The sequence below is a fragment of the Aristolochia californica genome, unplaced genomic scaffold, assembly GCF_029961685.1.
Source record: "Aristolochia californica isolate CCGP_79_NKW_82.1479 unplaced genomic scaffold, dmAriCali1.0.hap1 SCAF_2, whole genome shotgun sequence".
Taxonomy (NCBI): domain Eukaryota; kingdom Viridiplantae; phylum Streptophyta; class Magnoliopsida; order Piperales; family Aristolochiaceae; genus Aristolochia; species Aristolochia californica.
In genome coordinates this window covers 5,105,045-5,123,393 of record NW_027181881.1, presented here as the reverse complement: position 1 = coordinate 5,123,393, position 18,349 = coordinate 5,105,045, and the positions used below count along the sequence as shown (strand labels likewise).

At 38.2% G+C, this 18,349-nt stretch overlaps 1 protein-coding gene and 1 pseudogene across 3 annotated transcripts; one reads left to right on the top strand and one right to left on the bottom strand.

Annotated features, from left to right (window-relative positions):
• The first annotated feature begins 300 nt into the window (after positions 1-300).
• LOC137956746 (transcription termination factor MTERF4, chloroplastic-like) lies at positions 301-3,139 on the top strand (annotated as a pseudogene).
• A 562-nt stretch (positions 3,140-3,701) lies between these two features.
• LOC137955365 (choline/ethanolaminephosphotransferase 1-like) lies at positions 3,702-17,462 on the bottom strand. Of its 3 annotated transcripts, XM_068802276.1 has the most exons (19): positions 17,392-17,462; positions 16,906-17,083; positions 16,306-16,315; positions 16,157-16,207; positions 15,560-15,637; positions 9,795-9,870; positions 9,683-9,705; positions 9,496-9,596; positions 8,548-8,642; positions 8,388-8,456; positions 7,636-7,705; positions 6,614-6,677; positions 6,503-6,543; positions 6,342-6,426; positions 4,942-5,004; positions 4,491-4,549; positions 4,291-4,343; positions 4,072-4,144; positions 3,702-3,983 (listed from the first exon to the last, which is right to left on the bottom strand). In XM_068802276.1, exons 2-19 carry the CDS (start codon positions 17,040-17,042, stop codon positions 3,962-3,964), a joined length of 1,170 nt encoding a protein of 389 aa, XP_068658377.1. In that variant the 5' UTR covers positions 17,043-17,083; positions 17,392-17,462; the 3' UTR covers positions 3,702-3,961. The 3 variants fall into 3 exon arrangements, with proteins under 3 accessions (XP_068658377.1, XP_068658376.1, XP_068658375.1); XM_068802275.1 differs by lacking the exons at positions 16,906-17,083; positions 17,392-17,462 and having other exon boundaries at positions 6,506-6,543; positions 16,306-16,901; XM_068802274.1 differs by lacking the exons at positions 16,906-17,083; positions 17,392-17,462 and having other exon boundaries at positions 16,306-16,899.
• Positions 17,463-18,349: the final 887 nt, after the last annotated feature.

Sequence of the window (18,349 nt, the reverse complement as noted above, 5' to 3'; positions counted from 1 at the left end):
CAACAAAAAATTATTTTCTCAATTTCTGCACATTTTTTTATTTTTTATGCTTTAAGAGCAAAATGTCTAAGATAAAAAAAATTGATGCAATTAATTAATTAATTGACTAATTATCAATCAAGTTTAAAATTCTAAAATCTAAATTTTGTTTATTTTAATTTTTATGTCAAATCAATTTGTTCCGTAGCTGGTCCGAGACTCCGGTGACTGGTGAGGATGCAACGAACCCCTGAGAGATTTCTTTTTCCTATCCAAAACTATCTCGAGCTTTACGGAATCAAGTATTGATACTTGAGACGGACTACTTCTGAGTTCTGACATCTGGTCATTATATTTGTGTCTGCGTTTTTTCGTCTCCTGGCAGCCCCCGTCGATGTTTTTCTGTTCTTCTTCAGGTTACATTTTTATGCTAAGTGTTTTTCTTCCTCCCCCTTCACGTAGTAGAGATTTTGGAGAACCCATTTTCGCATTTGAGAAATTTTGGATTTTTTAAGAGGGATCCTAGGAATTTTCCAGGTAGAAATTTACTGGTATTATTGTCTTCAAGTGGTGTTTCTATTGCTGTTGTTTTAATTTACTGTACCGGCTACGCATTATCGATGTTGCCACGGAAAACCCAGGTTCTTATTATCGATTATCTTCTTCCTTCTCTTCTTGTTTTTTGCTTCTGCTCTTGTTTCTTACTTCTTTGCTGTCCCGTGATGAACTGGCAACAGACCGCTCTCTTTAAGAATTTAACTGTTATTTTTTCTCAAATTATAAGGAATCAGTGATTCTTGTTCTCTTATCTGGAAGTTGTCTTCGAATGTTGAGAATTGCTAGATTTCTATATTGTCTTGTTCATATTATTGGACTCGTTTTGCTTCTATTGTTGAGCTATTTGACCACAGTAGGCATGCTGAACTAGGATATCTCTCTTTCAGCTCCAGGGAGGCATGGACCTGACCCTTCTCTCTGCTTATTTATCTGTAAACTGCATATCAACCTTTCCCGGGTGGTAGAAGTTCAGATCACGATTCTACTGCTAAAGAGCCACCTCAAGAAATTTCTCCTCTTTTCTTAAGCTCTTAAAGGTGCTAATCATTGTTTTGGAAAATATGAATTATGATTTTACTTTATGCTTAATCCTTACATCTGCACTGCTTGAGCTTCCATTTTATCTCCAATCAGCCATGCTGTGAATTTTAAATACAAATCCACAAAAAATAAAATATTGAACATTTACCTCTCCTTGTAATTCCTTTATTTGGTTTTGACTTAATTAAATCTACCTATTTGATGTATTGATGCTTCTGTCAATTGTAAGTAACTTCTTCAGTATTATGAAATGCTGGATCTAATCTCTCATGCTGGTGGAAGCCTCTCTGTATGACAGGCGCTTATAAATATGAAGTCTTTCATCAATTGTAGCATAATTCAACCCGGACAGTTTTTCCTACATTATGAGTTATCCACTCCAACTCTCTGGTTTACCCAATTCAATGCGTACACTGAAATTTCCTGTAAGAAGAAAAATTGCATGGTTAGGCCAAGTCTGTAGTTCTGTTCTAGCAATCACATATTATTCTGCAGCATCTACCAAATCATCTTTGACAATGACAGCAGACTCAGATCGAAAACCAGGACGCCCTACATCACTCTACACTCAACCAAGTTTACATCAAATGAAGAATGAAAAGATAGCAAATAGGGCTCGAATTTTTGAGTTTTTGAGGGGTTTGAACTGGATGGCTTGGAGCTCCATGTCAGTGTTGAACTCATGAGGGAGCGGGTGGACTTCTTGCTTAAACTGGGTCTCACCATAGTTGATATGAACAACCATCCACTAATCCTTGGTTGTAGTGTGAAGAGGAATATGATTCCTGTGCTGGATTATCTTGGCAAATTATGTGTTAGAAAGGCCTCTCTAACAGAATTCTTGCGTAGATACCCACCAGTTCTCCATGCCAGTGTAGTTGTTGATCTCCAACCTATTGTGAAGTACCTACAAGGGATGGATATTAAGCCAAATGATATCCCTTGAGTTCTGGAAAGATATCCAGAGCCGCTTGGTTTCAAACTTGGAGGAACCATGAGTACATCAGTGGCATATTTGGTTGGGATCGGAGTGGGAAGGAGGGAGATTGGAGGCGTTCTTACCAGCTTTCCAGAGATATTAGGGATGCGAGTGGGAAGGGTCATCAAACCTTTTGTGGAACATCTTGAGAACCTCGGGATTCCAAAACTAGCTGTGGCTTGAAAAGCGGCCTCACATTCTTGGCTTTAGCTTGGATGATCAAGTGAAGCCAAATATGAATTCTCTCTTAGAATATAACGTCAAGAAAGAGTTGTTATCTTCTGTAATAGCACAGTATCCTGAGATCATTGGACTTAAAATCAAGCATAAGCTTTTCAAAGAAACTTTTTGGAGTCAATTTTGGAACTGGGTTTTGAGGATCTTGGTGTGATGATTGAAATGATGCCTCAGGTTGTGAGTCTAACCCAATCATCTATCCTAAAACATGTTGACTTCTTGAAGAATTGTGGGTTTTATCCACCACAACTGAAAAAGATGATTATCAGTTGCCCTCAGTTGCTTGCATTGAATCTTGATATCATGAGATTGAACCGAGTACTTTCAGAATGAGATGCACAGGGATTTGAAAGACTTGATCATCTTCCCTGCTTTCTTTACTTTTGGGCTTGAATCAACAATACGACCTCGACATGAAATTGTTGCTAAAAAAGGTCTCAAGTGCTCTTTAGCATGGCTTCTCAATTGCAGTGATGACAGGTCTGAGGAACGAATGAGCTATGATTCATTTGATATTCAAGAAATGGCAGTGGAGCCATCATTTGATTTGGGAACGCTAACCCAACCTAGGAACGAGGAATCAGATTCAGATAAGGATTATTAGGAGAGATGATGGGCATGTATCACTAACACAGTCAATCGGCGGTGCAAGGACTGATTCGTGTACATTAAATCACAATTGAAATATATGGACCCTTTTTTCTTGGTGAATTTGACCAGGGGAGATCACCAGTAGCTGAGTCTTGAAGAACACAAGGGTTCTGTTGGCTAATCGTTGTTATGGCATTATACAATTGATGCACTTTATTGTTCAGCTAACAGAAATACCTCATGAAATTGAAAGGATTCACTTACCAAAAAGATACAGCCTTTGCGAACTTATTTTCCAGCTTAAGACTTCGGCCGTCAATGGTTGCAGAGGGCGACCAATGTACCGTGTAGCATAACGATAAAGACAACAACCAGATGGGGACGGGTTAGTACAGAGCCAATTCCGATAATTCTTCAACCTAAACTTGCACGTGTTTGTGCGTCTCCACAGCCTGCTCCATTGCCTTTATCCCTTGATTTTGATGAGGGATAAGAGCCACGAGTGATACACCATTAGCAAATTTGATATCCCGGTTGCGGTACGACTGTCTACTCAACCAATAAATAAAATAATATAAAACGAATAAAAAATAACAACAGTAAAAGTAAACAGCCGGACCGGTTTAGCCAAAGCAACTAGCTGATTCCACCTAAACCCTAGAGTCCAGCAACATTGGACAGGAAGAGATGCATTTGGATCCACATAACTGCAGAAAAGAAAACTTGCATAGATTGTAGAATGCTTCACGCTCATAATAATCTCACTGAAGAAAACCTGTCCAGATCGAGCGCTAGCGAGGGTAAAAATGATCGCGTGTAAGCAGTTCAAAACAAATTTACTTCTAACTAGTCCTTCATTAATGAATTACAGTGATATTTTCAATAAAATTATTCTACAGCTGTGATGCCAAAATGACAAGACATAATCAGTCAGGGCAGTTTAGAAGACTTTTCGAGTAGTAACCGTAGAACTCATGGTAGTGGTTCCACCTGAATTGCAGGGACGATCACCAAAGATTATTCTACAGCTGTGCGGAAGACGCATGCCACAGCATCCAAAAAATAACTTCATTTATTTCAAGCTTCCTTCCGAGTTGTCCTGTCAGTCACAATCGTTACAAGCAATGAAATAATTTAAAAATATAAAAAAACTCAACAGTGATAAAAATTAAAGGCAAATGACGCACCTGAAACAGTAGATGCCTAGAGCGGCGGTGATCTCTTTGATCACTGAAGTAGCAAAATACAAGTAAAGTGATACTGTACCACATAAAAAAGGTGCAAGAGAACAGTTCAGCTAAATATCGTTGATTTTCTTCGTTATCTTTCACAATACTGCAGAGAACTGCCAAGCTAAATTTCCTTAATCCTAACAGTGGTCTAACTGCTAAGGAATCATTTTTTACCTGTGAATGCACAATACCCAAGGATCATTTTTTTTTCATCAGCCAGAGGAACTCTGTGAGAAAAAGCATGAAAAAGAAGGTGAAGTAAGGGAACTCTGCATCTAGCGAAAAAGAGGAATGTTGTATAGGTGCATGGTTCCAAAGGCAATCAAAACTGAAGTTAATGATACTTCCAGATGCGACAAGCTCTTTATACTTACCCATCATTGATCCAAGCAGTGAGCGAATTTGCAATAGCAAAAGGCAGAACCAAAAGGGACTGTACAGAATAATGAAATCCATTAATTTCCAGGATCATTTTTTGAATAACAAATATCCAATGGAATGACATTTTAAGAACCTATCTTAGAAAATAGTAGTAATAAGGAAATAAGATATTGCCTACGTGTTACCATGGAACCAACGAATGACCAACTTTGGACTTTAGCAGTCACATGACAAAAATTTAACCTCAGAGCGTCCACAAAAACAAAAACAAACAAAAAAAAAAGATTAAAAAGGAAAAAATATTTGTGGTGAATAAATAGCCCATATGCAGGTGAGTATATTACAAGAGCTAAAGCAGTAATAGGAATTTCCACTCAATACCAAATAATTAAAAATATGCAAATCTGAAATTGCACTTCTCGTTCTGTTAGAGATCAAACTCACCATACACATTCCAGTTTTTAAGCCCTTGGGTTCATCACATAAGTGAGCCAGAATCATTCTTCCCTGTGGACAGAACAACATGGGAACCATAAGTAACGGTCAGGAAAAGAGAAGTATTTATCATTTATTTGCATTACTCCTGAAAGGCACAGAGTATATTCAAAATTTAAATTTCATCCAATTTCCTCCTGCCTTCAGAGATTGTGCCCAGGCAATCTAAATTCACACACACACACACACACACACACACACACACATTCACACACACACACACACACACACACACACATTCACACACACACACACACACACATTCACACACACAAATACACACACACACACACACACACACACATTCACACACAAAAATTCTCACACACAATCACACACACACACACACACAAATTCACACACACACAAAAATTCACACACACACACAAACACACAAATTCACACACACACAAAAATTCACACACACACACACACACAAAAATTCACACACACACACACACACTTTCACACACATATATATGAAACAGAAAACTATCAGCTGTATGGCACCAAAAAGAAAAAACAGAATACCACCGGACATGCCTTTAATAAGCCTGATTCAATGAATATCCCAAACAAATCCCACAGAGTACTAACACCTAGTACATTTCTAAGTTGGGTTCTCATGTTGGATTATGAATGCCAATAAGAAAAACATAAAGAGATAATATGGAGGTTTCCCCACAAAACTACAATTTTTACTCTTGCCCAAACTACAAGCAGCCCGATGAAGACTAGAAGACACAAGCAGGCATAAACACTCAACATGGAACTCCATGCAACACTCGTCACCTAGGCACATGTCTGAAACCACTTCAGAAAGCATGAGGCGCATAACACCGTGTAAGATGTAAAGTTGAGCAGATGAATTTGCCAATAATACTACAGTGGGGTGCATTTGGAAAAAAATAAATCTTTTTCATAAAGCAAAAACGAGGAGTGAAAAACATAGAATGGCTGCTATTTCCTGTTTCAGCCAAAGCAGGCTAAAAGATTTCTAAACCAGTTCATCATTTTTACAGAGCGGGAGGCATCTTAATACGTTTTATGACTTTAAACCCCAAAAATCTAAACACAAGAGGCTCTAGTGCAGAAATGGCAGCTCAAAGCAACAAAGACATGTGATCCATAGCTCTCCTTGAATCGGTAGCAATTGCACAACTAGGCCAAACAATGTAGAGTTCAATAGGATTTCCCAATGCAAACATAGCAAAGGGTAACCAAATATATGAGGTGAAGAAAAAAGAATGTCTTCACCACAGTTAACCCAAGAAAACCCAAGAAAAGAAACTCAACCTATTCACTCTAGAACAGTTAATCCTAGGATAAGGGGAGCAAAAGGATCTCACCACAAGGTAGCCAAATGCAAGCCCTGTCCCTATTATCAACAAATGTGGGTAAGTTTGCATTATGTCAGACGTCGACAAATAAGACCTGCACAGATCAGGATTTCATGTCCATAAGCAGATCAAACATCAAACGAAAGAGCATTAGGCTTACGGGAACTAACCACGTTACAACTCCACCTAGAAGCACAGCAAATGGAAAGAGCTGGAAAAAGCAAACAAAGTCAATAAAAGAAGGATGGAAATTGGCTATGATGTAAACGGTTGTGTAGTACCATTGCTAGTGCCAACAGCATACTGCCTTTTCTTGCATGGACCACCTTATAAACATTGTAAATGCTGCAGAGAGAAATATAAATAAATAATGTGACAACATTGAAAATTTGGCCCTAGTTTGAAACCTTATTAAAGCATGCTCAACATCCCAAAGTAAAACAAATAGACCAAGGAGTTTGATGAGAATTTTGATGAGCTACATCAAAACTTCGCTTTCATTTCCTTTGCCCCATATTGTAGTCAACAAGAATGTCAGCAGCTGTGACAACCCACTAAAATAAAGTAAACTAAACCAATTGAAAGTAGCTGCGTTTATCCCAACTAATTGTCATCATTAGCAACTTGTCCAAACTTAAGAGTTGTTTGAAAAGAATTGTTCTTCATTCTGCTAATAGTTTTTTAATTTGCTTATGCTACTAGTTGGAATCATAAATTTCCATCTAAGCACTTTCTCCTAGCAAGGTGAGCTCATTTTCTCTCTATTTTCTGAAAGCATAGGATGCTGATACCTGGACAACTCCAATTCCGTCGTCCAAGCTTTTTCATGAAAGTACTTTTTTCCTATGACTAGTTTTTTCATGAACGTGAAAATACATTTCCTTTTGTTTTCTTTTTTTATTTTCTATGTTGATCACACACCTTAAAACTCCCAATGTGACCACTGAACCAAAGGCCCAAGTCACTTTTCCTTCAGTTTTTTTTATCCAAACAAATTACATTTCCTTGGTTACTGTGTAAAGTGAAGGATTCTAGCCAATAAGCAAAGGAATTACCAAATGTGGGAGGATGGCCCTCAAAAACAGTGGTGTATCCACCCACCATAAGTAAATTGAAAGACATCATAGTAACTTCCAGCAAGTGAAATCAATGGGCCTAATTTTTTAACTTATACCTCATAGTGAGTGTGGCAGCTTTTCATTTTAGAGTTGTTACCTATATAACCCTTTATCAACGTGTTCCAGATCAAACGAAGCAAAACCAGATATAGGATTCTAGACAAGATGTGTGAGCAATAACTTACTTGTATCCAACAGTAGGTATAACAGCACCAATGATCATACCTAAAAGCACAAGTTTGTACATAGGCATGCCTGACAGAAATCCACAAGCCAAAAGACAGTTCTTAGAAAAGAATAATATAACTGACATACAATGTAGGAATACAAAGACAATAATTTTCAACAACTGGTTCCTTCAAAAAATTGGATAAAGATCGACAGCTCAGTTCTGATGAAATCTAAGTACATGATAATATCTTTTTCTACCAATAATTCTTGCCACAACCCACTAGCAGCAACAGTGCCACCTTTTGAATTTTATCAAGAAGCACTTAGAACTTCAAAGTACTTACATTAGCACTTCTTGCAACTAGAACCCCACTCCAACAAGTGAAGGCAGTATAAGGATGGGAACTTTAAAAAGAGAGAACTATACGGGAACAATGGTAAAAAATTTAAAATAAAACCTCATACTTTATTAAATAGTTTTCCATTCCATGTATCATATTATAACCTAAAAATCCAAAACTGAACAGCCAATACAGGCAGAGCAATATAAGGCTCAATATCAGCCTGTATCAGCCAATGACTCCCATATTGGACACCTAAAAATACTAAATACAGTGATACAGAAAACAATCAACTCTTTTGCTGGATAACTGTTTTTATTTTTATTTTCTTAAAAAAAAATGCCTTCAATGCTTTCTACCCTCACATCTTGCTTCATAAAAAAGGAAAAGGAAACTATGCATCTTGTACTACTGAAAAATCTTACCAGGAACCAATGGAATCCAACTCAAGAAGGGAATAGATGTCCTAAAATCAAGCACCCACCATTCAGCACCTGAAGACACTCACATAGAACAGAGAATGATATAGCTTTTTATTAAAGGTAATAAGCATATTTCAGAAGAGAAGAAAATAATACAACTTACCTACAAATCCAGTAAAGATATGGCAGAGATAAATCAACATAAGACCTTCTGTAGGACCATTGATTTCTGGAAGAATAAGGGTATTGGTGAAAAAGCTGCACCAGCATGAGCAATGTCAATAAGTATACAACCAAAAAGCGTTTTAATTTCTCTCTCTATGATTATTTAAGAATACAATAAAGGACACATCAATTGTTATCAAGGTTTACAGTATCTGTCATGAAACAAAGATCCTCTCATCCCCAGCAATGTGGCAAATTGTGCATATTATCTGTTAAGGAATAGTCCCACATGGGTTAGTGAGTATAAAGATCTTTAGTTTATTAGTTAGGAAAAAGGTTTCCTAAGTTGGCTAGCCATTTTGGAATGGGCCTTGGACCCAATTTCACATTATAATTGCTAGATTAAAAGATAGAATAACCACGAGAAGAAGAGAAATTTAGTTTCAACATAGCAATGTTGGTTGAGTGTTTCAGAAGGAAAATGCTTTAAAAGTGCAAACAAACAACGATTAACTAAAGAATCTGGTCTAAAGTTGAAAATAACTGCATCCAATAAACAACAATGAGAATGCTTAAGCTACATAATTATTCTTACAAACTACATGACAGTTCAGCTTCACCATTTCATGATACTTTATCTAGATTGTTTCTCATTTAGACAGAAGTGAAGTCTAAAGAGGAAATGATGACAAAATGAAAAAATAGATACACATAAAAATGAGTAAATTATCTCTTAAAAACTACATGAAAGTTCAGCTTCACCATTTCAGGATACTTTGCTCTGGATTGTTTCTTATTTAGACAGAAATAAAATCTATAGAGGAAAGTACGACAAAATGAAAAATTGAATACACATAAAAATGACCAAAAAAGCCAAAAGAAGTTAAAATATGCCAACTTCTCCAGGAAGAACCTAAATAATAAACTAGTAACCTCAACAACTTACTGTTCCCATGTAGCACAATAAAATGGAACAGCTGAAATAACCCAGAACCAGAAAGTGTCCTTTCCACACATTGCAGTACTTCCAAATGCCAAGGATTCAAACTGAGAACCAGTAAAAGAGCCTACTCAGTGATGCCATAGCACAGTCAACAACACATCAAAACAGCTAAAATTTAAAGTAGACATACCGTACAAGCAAGTGCATCACATCCTGCAAATTAGGGTAAAATGTTTAAGGTTGTGTAATATGTAGACAAGTAACCTGCTCAAACATAAAGCACAGTGTTTAAAAAAAATAACCATGATCAAAAAGCTCCCCAAGTGGACTGGATGAATTTGTACGCCTAGCTTGTTTCCCATCAACAGCATCAAAAGTCTGATAAGCACAATGTTCAGGAATTATGAAAGGAACCAAGAGGCAAAAAAATGAATTTTATTCTTTTAAGTTCATGAATAGAAATAGCCAAAGATGCACATATTTCTCTTTTTTCTGTATTTTTTAAATTCTCAGAATGGCATAAAGACATTGACTAGGGTGCACCACTAATGAAAACATGCTGCAACTTGCATTGGTGCATGGGCAACTTGAAAAACCTGTACACGTGTTCCTCTACCATCATCACAGTCACATTTCTCTAGATCGAGAATTCAGAAGCCGATTTCCCTCAATTGTCTATTTTCAAAGCACTTCAACAAAGGTATTTGATCCAGACCAACCAAGGTCGACCAATCAAAATAACTGAAGAGCCAAGGTACTTAAGAGTGCATAGAGAGGATTGACAAGTAGGGGTGGCATTGAATCAAGCCGATCTCGAACCTACCTATGTTCGAGTTGGGTTTGATTTAAATATTTCGAACTCGAGCTCCAGCCGAACCCAACCTCGAGCCTAAAATTGTAATCGAGCTCGAGCCCAATAATTTTAACCAAGTTCGAGCTCGAGCTCAACCTACATTTAAAACTTTGCAAATAATATATGTCAAATAAATTATATATAAAATTATGCATATATTTTACATAAAATTGGGCATAACTTCGACAAAAAATTGGGCATAACCTATGTACATAATACCTGCATAAATTGTCTATACACTCATATTCCATTCAAAATGGTGATGGTGTTAAGATGAAAAAACAAGTGATCTATTTCATCAAGAACATCAAAAGTAATGTCTTCATGAACCCAATTCGTATTTGTAACTTCCGTTGGGATAACTATCCAGTTGTGCATAGACAAACATATAAAATGTCAAAGCGGTGAAGTCGGTCAATCACTTTGGCTCTGTCAAGGATGTGATTGCCCTGACTATAGCCACAATTGTTCCATTAGAGCACGATCTTCTTCCACGAAATAGGGTGTTGTTTAATCTTCCATATTCGTTCACCTACAATAAACTGATAAGGTTCACAACATCTATGCCTCAACTAATACATGATAAAACTAGTACAACACTGCAACTGGCTTTTTCTGAATGATTGAACTATTTGATGATCACTTGGGACCAATCATATACTTGTTGGCTTTCCCACAAAGAAACGGGATAATCTATGTGACATATCCAACTGTGATGGATAAGCCTTGATGCTTAATAACAGAGGTGAGAAAAATATAAGCAAAGGTGAGAAAAATAACAGAATAACGTAGCAATCGAAGTGAAGAGCATTCAGCAGCAAGATGAGTAAGAAATTGATTTGATGGCATTCATGTTCGATAGGTTTTTGAAACATCAAGCTGAAATAAGACTTCTACGCAATGCAAATAATGTACTTAGAATTCATCTTAGCGTGTTCCAACATCTATCCATCTCCTTTAATGGTAAGATTGAAGAAATTCCCTAGGAATTACAGAAAAAGGAAGAAAAATCTACACCACCTTGACCTCCTTCAATCATCCAATTGTTTTAGCTCTGCTTTCAGTTGCTCAATTTTAAGGCCAATCGACCTCTGCAATGTTGCTTCCTCGTCTTCCGGTAGTTTAGCCTAAAGGCCATCAAACATATCTAAAACAGTTTTCACCCCATCCCAAGTACATTCCGCCTCTTCGTTGAAATAAATAGTTTCTTTTGATTCCAACCCCATCTCAATCTCCTCATGAGCTTTTGTGAATTGGGTCAAGAGACTCGAGCGGCAAGAGAACAGAAAAGGACGAATTTTCGAAATGGATAAGGAAGACACATTGGGGTTTGCGAGTGAAAGAGGTTCTGAAATGGTTCGCTTTTGTTGAAGAACAGGGTTTTCCAGAATAAAGGAAGATAAGGGTTTCGAAGGTTGACGAAAAGGGTAACTGGAGATAAATTTGCAAAGTAAGCAAGGTCAAGTGGGCAACATTATTGAGAGTTGAGAGGAGAAACAGAAGAGTAAAGGTTTGGACGGTAATGGTCGGCTATGGCAACGACGAGAAGGATTTAGACTTTCGAGCCTCTCGAATCCCTAGCGAAATCAAAGATCAAAGACAAAGTCGAAGAGAGGAAGGTTTGAGGAAATCAGGGTTCGGGCCCGAAATTTCTTGTTAAGAGACAAGCCAACTCGCAAGTCGCTGAACCAAACCGCAGTCCGCTCAAGCTCGCTTCGTTTACTTAAACAAACCCGAAACTCTACTTGAATTCGGTTCGAGTTCGGGATTTATCGAGCCGAGACCGAGCCGATCTCGAGCTATTCGTAAACCGGCTCAGTTCGATGTCACCCCTATTGACAAGGATATAGGACCAAAGTGACACGTTCACATTGGTTGGGATTCAGCAAGGATGATATTTAATCAATAATATTTAGGATCATTAACCCCGAAATACCTCAATTAAATTGTTTCATCAATTGAACCCATCTGCTCAGGACCAACTAATGCAGCATTTCACCAAACAATCATAAAAAAAATAGTAGTTATAAAAATTTGAATTAGACCTAGTAGTGACACTAACCCAAATGTTCAATCTCAGTTGTCTCTGGTTGGCCCCAGATTAAGCAACATTGAAACATTCAAAATATTCAAAAAAAATTGCTTAGAGATCATCTTTGTGTTGAAGAGAAGATATTGAAAGCCCTTACATGACTCTCACAGTAAGAAGTCTCACAGAGCCAAAATTAATATGGTAGAATCTTACAGGAGTTTCTTTTTTTTTTTAGATAAAGATGTATATTTATATAATAACAAGAAAAATACAAAAGTTATAGGAGCAAATTCCTATCAATTGCCGAATTGGCAGATCTTGGAATGTGAGACCAAATACAAGAAATTGAGAAACAATTTTGAGAATCTCCCTAAAAGAGTCTCAATGGCGCCACAGGGGAGAGGAAGCATACTCAAACTCGCACCAACTAATTACCACCTTTGAGTCTCCTTCAATATGCAAAGGGCCACTACAATTTTCTTTGAAAACGCGAAGCCCATTCAGAAGACCTTGAAGCTCAGCCGACGTGGAATCAACAATGCCTAATTGGGAATCCCGCTTGACATTGGTTGACATTGGACACCTTTTCATAATGCAACTGAATTTCATCCTCAATGCTCATGATGATAAAATATGCATCAAAGAGGTATGGACAAGGGATTCCCAATTTATCATTTCCTCTTTCCACTTCCAAAGGACCGAATGTAAAATTACTCATACCCGTGCTACTCAGGTCCTTACTCAACTTTACAAACCAAAATCCACCAATGATGGTTTCAACTGGTTCCAATTTCTTGAGTCCCTTAAAACTTTCCTTCCAAAAACAAGGCTGAGAAGCTCACCTGGTTCCCAGACTTAAATGGAAACTTCACAGTTGCTTCCTGCCATGCCACCTTAATTGAAGACAGCACCTCTTCCGCCCCTCCCCAGCGGCCATCTCTTGGAGACTATCGCACCCTCCCAATGCAAAGCTTTTCCTATGGAGCACTCTTCATGAGAAAATTCTCACAAAAGAAAACCTTATACGTTGTGGCTCTACTTTTACTTGCAGTGTTTTGCCCCTTTGTCTTGGCAAGGAGGAATCAATTGATCACCTCCTGGTTTGTTGCCACTTTTCTTGGGGAATCTAGAGTTTCTTTCCATACAAGTTCGAGCTGCAAATGTGCCTCCCCAGCACCCTCTCACTCATAAAAAACAGCTCCAGTCTCATGCTCCCTGCTCTTGGCCACCTCATGACCGGCTTGCCTTGCAACTATTACTTGGGCCATTTGGAACAAGAAAAAGATTTCCTCGACTCAGCAAAGAGTTGCTGAAACCGCATTCTCTCATGTGGTAACTTGACTTAGGAGGGGATCTCCTTTCAACCCCCCTGTTAGTAGTTTTCACCTTTTGGCTAATAAAACCTCAAAATTTTCGAATAAAAAAAAACAGAAAATCCTAAATTAGGTAATTTGGAGAATCAGGATGCCCCTATAGCCACTATGGCAATTGTTTAATTCATGTCTCTTGCCTGACTATGGATTGAGCAGCACCCAATAGGTCAAACTATTCAAAGGTAGCCATCGTCTTTTAAATCCTTGAGCACGATAGTTTAAGACCAAACTCCATTTTTGCTCTATCAGTTGCTAGCTCATTTTTCTAGGCTAACCTGCACCAAGTCCTTCACTACTTTCATTTAATTCAAGTGTTCATCTATTGCTCTTGACCCAGTCTCCATCTAACACACACTATCTCAAAGGACTCCCTTATTTTCTCATTTATCGGTCCCATTCCAACCTGTTCTAATCAGTTCATATACAATTTTTAACTTTTCTAGTTCTGTCACATTCATAAAATACCGTTCAATGAATAAAGAATCCTTCCTATAAGATAAAGCAAGTCTCCATTAGTCTCTTGTTGCAGCAGAAAAAAAGCCTGAGCTGACTAAGAAGCAGGCTAACTTTTGAAAAGTCAATCTAGGAGAAGGGAATCCAGTATCTGTAATGCTCTTTGCACCATATGTGAGGGTAAGGAAAAAACTATTAACCACCTACTCATCCACTACCCTTTTGCTTGGCATGTATGGACGCATTCTTCGAGCAAGTTAGGAATTCAAACCTGCCTCCCCAACAGCATGCATGACCTAATCTCTTGGTGCACTGGAATTGGTCTGCGCAAATTGGGCAAAGCCCTTCTTTCGGTTTGCCTAACCCTACCATGGGAACTGTGGCTTGAGAGAAACCGCAGCAGCTTTGAGAACAAGGCAGCAGTCCTGAGAAGATCATTGAGACCATTTCCAGCTCTGTTCTTGCCTTGCCCAGCACTCGAAAATTTCTCTTTCCCTGACCAGAGGAATCATCAAGAACAACTAGTGCTTGATTGCCGAAATGACCTTGCCTCAGTGTTGTGCAAATGCTGAATGGACTCCTCCCCCGGGGCGTCATCAAACTGAATTTTGATAGGAGTATCTTTGGGAACCTGCGCCTAAAGATATTGACAATACTTTCAGAAGATATAAATGTGTCTCCATCATGCATACTCAGGACCCATTGGTACTGCTGACTCCACACAGCTGAGCTCCAGAGTCTTCAGCAAGGCCTCATTATCTTCAAGAATTCCATTTGTTGGCTCCCTATGGGTTGAAGAGACTCTACGAATGTCACTGGTTGGTGCTCAAAGGCGAAATGTACTCCTTGGGAGCATTTGCAAGTTTTCCATGAGAATATGGACATTGTACCTGAATTTCAATGTATTTGGAGCAATGTCCTGAGATCAGCCAATAGCATGGCTGATTCATTAGACAAAGTAAGGTAGTCCCTCCAATCTCTCATTGTAAAGAGACCCACTGCCTAAACTTTATTCTAGTAAACTTTGCTTTGAAATAAAATTTTCACCCTCCAAATAAGAAAATCAGTCTACAAGGCCCAGCATTTCTCAACAGATTAGATTTTGCTGCATCAGGTGACACAAAAGTGCTTTTAGATAAATATTGTTCTAGTTATCCTATATCTACGAATTTCATTCTATCAATCATTGATCTATAAGGCATAAAAGAATCATGAAAAGATAATGTATGGCTTTGAAACTCTCTGAAGATAACAGATAAAGAAGCCGACATTCTTAAAAGTGCTTAAGCAGCCACAAGGTGCAGAAATTACATGCATCAATGACAAGCACAGATTCACATAAACAAGAAATTGAACCTGATACAAGAAGAGAAGCAATCCATGTGCAAAATGAACCCATCTCGGCGGGGGTGTGTCAAGAAAAGGTGAGTATATCTGCCAATACAAATCGACAAAATCATAAGAACATTGATGAATAAGGATTATATAGAACAAGACATTATAAATTCTTTACATATGTCTTTTCTGTCACAGTTGGGGTGAGATGAATGGGTGTATGATTAGACATCTATATGCCTGTACAAAAGAAGTCCGCAGGAAATCCTTTGAGAAACCAGAAAAATGAATATATAGAAAAAGAAAATACAAGCTTCACAAAATTGCTTGGAAACCCCAAAAGAAACAGTAGCCTCAAGAAGGAAAAACATATCATTATTTCCTGGACACCTACAAATCCTCTTTCAGCAAAATGCTAATGGACACATGTTTCATTTCAAGAATTCCATTGCATCAGTTTGCTGAGTACAAAATGAAATACATTCTCTAGTTCCTCCAGATAATTTTGTCGATGACGTCAAATAGAAAATTATAAAATTTAGCTGATGAAAACAAAAACTATTGCAATAAAAAGTACCTAGCATGAATAATACTAAGCATGAGATAACAACAACTCACATATCCAAGAAGTGCGGACAAGACAAGGAACATGAAACCCGTTAGTGTAATCTGGAAACAGAAAATGACAACGAAAATTATAAGTAAATACAAACAAAGAAGAAGTAATAAATGCTTATTTTTTGTGGCGATTATAGAGTGTGCCTTACCATATTTGGCCTGGCAACGTACCCAGACATTCGAAAAGGAGAAAAAAAGAAACAGAATTTGCAGTTAGTGACCTCTCTTAACAGAGTCCATAAACTGATGTAGCAAAAAGAAATACTAACAGTGAAACAATACACCTCAGTAATAAGGTAAAGCCTAAGATGCAGGAAGATCATGTTGCACTTGGAAGAATACATACTGACTAAAAACGTAGCTATAGATATGAACTCAGATCCATTTAGAACGGAATTTCAGAATAATAGAGAGGATATTGGTCTGTGAAGATTAAAGACCGCAGCCCATTAATTTTCCTCCTCTCTCCCTCTCAAAAACTGTTTGCAGGTATAGAAAACATGCCGACAAAGGCCACCGTGATCATATAAATATGACCGGGCAGCTAAAGTTAAATAAGGTAGGTTAAGTAAGATGACGAATACGGTGACTTTTTAGAGTTGGCATACGGAACTGGAGCATTTTTTCACACTACTCTCAAACTTTCATGCAAGCTACAACAACAATATCAATCACATATTAATGAACTTTAACAACAGGGAAAAGAGAAAAGAGCTGTCGACAGAAGAATCCATTATTGGAGAACTCACGGCATCCAAAGTGGAAAGAGGTTAACACATCGGCTCCAATAAGGTTGCAAGATATATTTTGCAACATATGATCTGTCAACACCACTGTATTTGTACTTATGCAGGGTAGCAACGCCATGCTGACCAATGTACCCCATTTTCAAAGCAGCTTCAAGATTAATTTGCAGCGGCTTCTCCTCTGCTAAAATAAAACAAAAAAAATCAATCTAAACATCACATTTGGGCATAATAAATAGCGATGGATAAGAGCAAATATAAGTAGATTGCCACATATAGTTCAACGACTCCAAAACTGAAGTGCGTTTTCATATTTAATGAAAAAAGCAAGAAAAAATACAGTAAGATGTGGTCAACAGTGAGATACGCGAACAAAAGTAACCAGAAAAGGAGATCAAAAAATTACGAAAAGGTATCAAAGGACGAACACGATGCCGGATCTGCAGAAATGTAGAGACAAATAAGAGAAGAAGAGGAGAGTGCACCCACCTGTCACTAGTCGATGAGCTCGAGATCGCGAACTAGAGAAGCCTTTGCTTTTAGTGTAGAAAAGGGATTGATTAATTTTTGCTTTCTCCCGCCCTAAAGGAGAAAATGGTGACGCGACGAGCAACCAATGAGAGAGAGGGAGGACGGTCTCGGATCTTCCTGGGCCTAATGAACAATCTTCAAAGTAGAGAGTCAATCCAGTGTCACCCGCGGCGGGCTCCAGTGGAGCACCTATGCAATGGCTCAGATTATCAGTCGTGTGATCTTTGTTTTGCGGTTGCACAACTGGAAAAGTTGTAATTGCAAAGGCACACGTGTGACGTGTTTTGTAACAACACTTGAATAAAACGTGGTCCTTTCTAATCTCTCGTAGCCGGCTTGACCCTATTCAAACCGGCTCACAAACAGTTGGAGCTTGGCTCGAAAAAAAATAAGGCTTAGTTCAAACCACTTTTGAGTCTAGAAAATTGAATTACGGGAGCAAGAGCTACGCCACTACAGCTATCGGAAATTATTTAATCTGTAAAAGAGGAAATTAAAGTAACTGAAATGTTTGCTGCAGAAGATCTCCCGCCGTACTCAGTCTGCAATTAATCCATCAATGGACAAGAGGAGAAGATCGGTTTCGCTGGTTCGGGAAGAGCGTTTTTACTACATCAATGCATCTCATCGGGTAAGTACGGTCTCTTCCTCTGTCACCATTGTGCACACACAACTAGGAGGCGCAGAGTCCGTAGATCTGTATTGTTCTTTCCTTCTCCGTTTCGAACGGTATCGCTGCTTTCTGAGTTCTGCTCAGTCTGCGTGTCGTCCGGTTTTCAGATCAATTGATTTGACTCAAAATTCAAAGCTATTATCAGAAATTCAGAAGACAGAAAATGTTTTCGGTTTTGTTCGTTCTGAGCGTGCGTGTGAAAGAGGTAAAAGAATGGGCGTGCAGGCAGTCTGGGAGACTCTG